Consider the following 1,592-nt stretch of genomic DNA (forward strand, 5'->3'; position numbering starts at 1 on the left):
AATGGCCCTAGGCATGATACTCACTATGCCCAATGGATGTAAATCCTATTAATATTTTGAACAAAAAAAATTATGATTGAAAGAAATTGAAAACAGAAGATTTAGAAACCACTGCAGATATGCGGTAGAATTTTAAGATTTCTAAACTATAGGAAGGATGGAGCAGAATCCAAATACCATGAATGGATAGGTGAGCCAGAGAGATTCATTTTTCCAGTAAATCCCTCTGGAAAAATAACAGGATTCTCTGATGGGGGCTCAAGATCAGTGATAACAAAACAGAATAAAAACAATTACTGAGATACAGGTAGGGCAGCTTTGTGATGTCTGAGTAGAGAAGAGAGGAATGTATAAGAGGGGTGATGCTCTGAAAGAGATAGATCTCATTCCACTTTCTATTTTATTCCAAGGCAATACCCTCTACAATGGCCTTGAGGAACCACAGCTCCATCACCGAGTTTATTCTCATTGGGCTGTCTGACGACCCCCACGTCGAGACTCTGCTCTTCATGCTTTTCTTGGGGATTTACCTCCTGACCATCACAGGGAACCTGACAATGCTGCTGGTGATCAGAGCTGACTCCAGCCTCCACACGCCCATGTACTTCTTCTTGAGTAATCTATCATTCCTAGACCTCTGCTTCTCTTCTGTCACTGTGCCCAAACTACTGGAAGACCTCCTGTCAGAGGAGAAAACCATCTCTGTTGAGGGCTGCCTGACACAGGTCTTCTTTGTGTTTATCACCGCAGGGACTGAAGCCTTTCTTCTCTCAGTGATGGCCTATGACCGCTATGCAGCCATCTGTCACCCACTGCTCTATGGCCAGGTGATGAGCATCCAGCTCTGTGTGAGGCTGGTGTTGATTTCGTGGGGCCTGGCATCTGTCAATGCATCTGTCATTGTGCTCTTGGCTATTAACTTAGATTTCTGTGATGCCCAAACTATACACCACTACACCTGTGAGCTGCCCTCCCTTTTCCCTCTGTCTTGCTCTGATACCTCCATCAATATTGACATCTTGATCTGCTTAATCTTACTTCATGGTCTTGGAACCTTCCTCCCAGTCTTCTTCTCTTATGTCCGCATTGTCTCCACCATTCTGAGCATCAGCTCCACCACAGGTAGAAGCAAGGCCTTTTCCACATGCTCCTCCCACCTCATTGCAGTGATCTTGTTCTTTGGCTCAGGTTTGGTTCGCTATCTTATGCCCACCTCAGGTTCCCCCCTAGATTTGCTCTCCTCCTTGCAGTACAGTGCAGTCACACCCATGCTGAATCCCCTCATCTATAGCCTAAAGAACATGGAGGTGAAGGCAGCTGTGAAAAGGACATGGGAGAAATATCTGCAATATTTTAGGTTGTGAACAAGAACGCAGAATAAAAGGAAATGAGTTTGTGTTGCCAAGTGCTTGAACTTAAGGCAGACATCCAGGCCACTAACTTTAAGGGAACTCTATAATATCTTTTCTCTGGCTATATTGAAAATGAAAAATAAAATGCACAAGCCTATTCTCCAAGTCCATGATTTTCTTTTCTGTGGAAAGATTCATTTGTGCCATATATTATATTCCAGATATAAATGATATCATATG

The 1,592-nt window shown here is 43.6% G+C and overlaps 1 protein-coding gene across 1 annotated transcript; it reads left to right on the forward strand.

Moving 5' to 3' along the window:
- The first annotated feature begins 425 nt into the window (after positions 1-425).
- LOC125130451 (olfactory receptor 8S1-like) lies at positions 426-1,364 on the forward strand. Its single transcript, XM_047785790.1, has one exon. The coding sequence runs from the start codon at positions 426-428 to the stop codon at positions 1,362-1,364; it is 939 nt and encodes a 312-aa protein (XP_047641746.1).
- Positions 1,365-1,592: the final 228 nt, after the last annotated feature.

This window comes from Phacochoerus africanus, chromosome 7, assembly GCF_016906955.1.
Source record: "Phacochoerus africanus isolate WHEZ1 chromosome 7, ROS_Pafr_v1, whole genome shotgun sequence".
Lineage (NCBI taxonomy): Eukaryota > Metazoa > Chordata > Mammalia > Artiodactyla > Suidae > Phacochoerus > Phacochoerus africanus.

Coding starts and splice junctions, on each gene's coding strand:
- LOC125130451 (XM_047785790.1), top strand. CDS start 426: ATGGCCTTGAGGAACCACAGCTCCATCACCGAGTTTATTCTCATTGGG.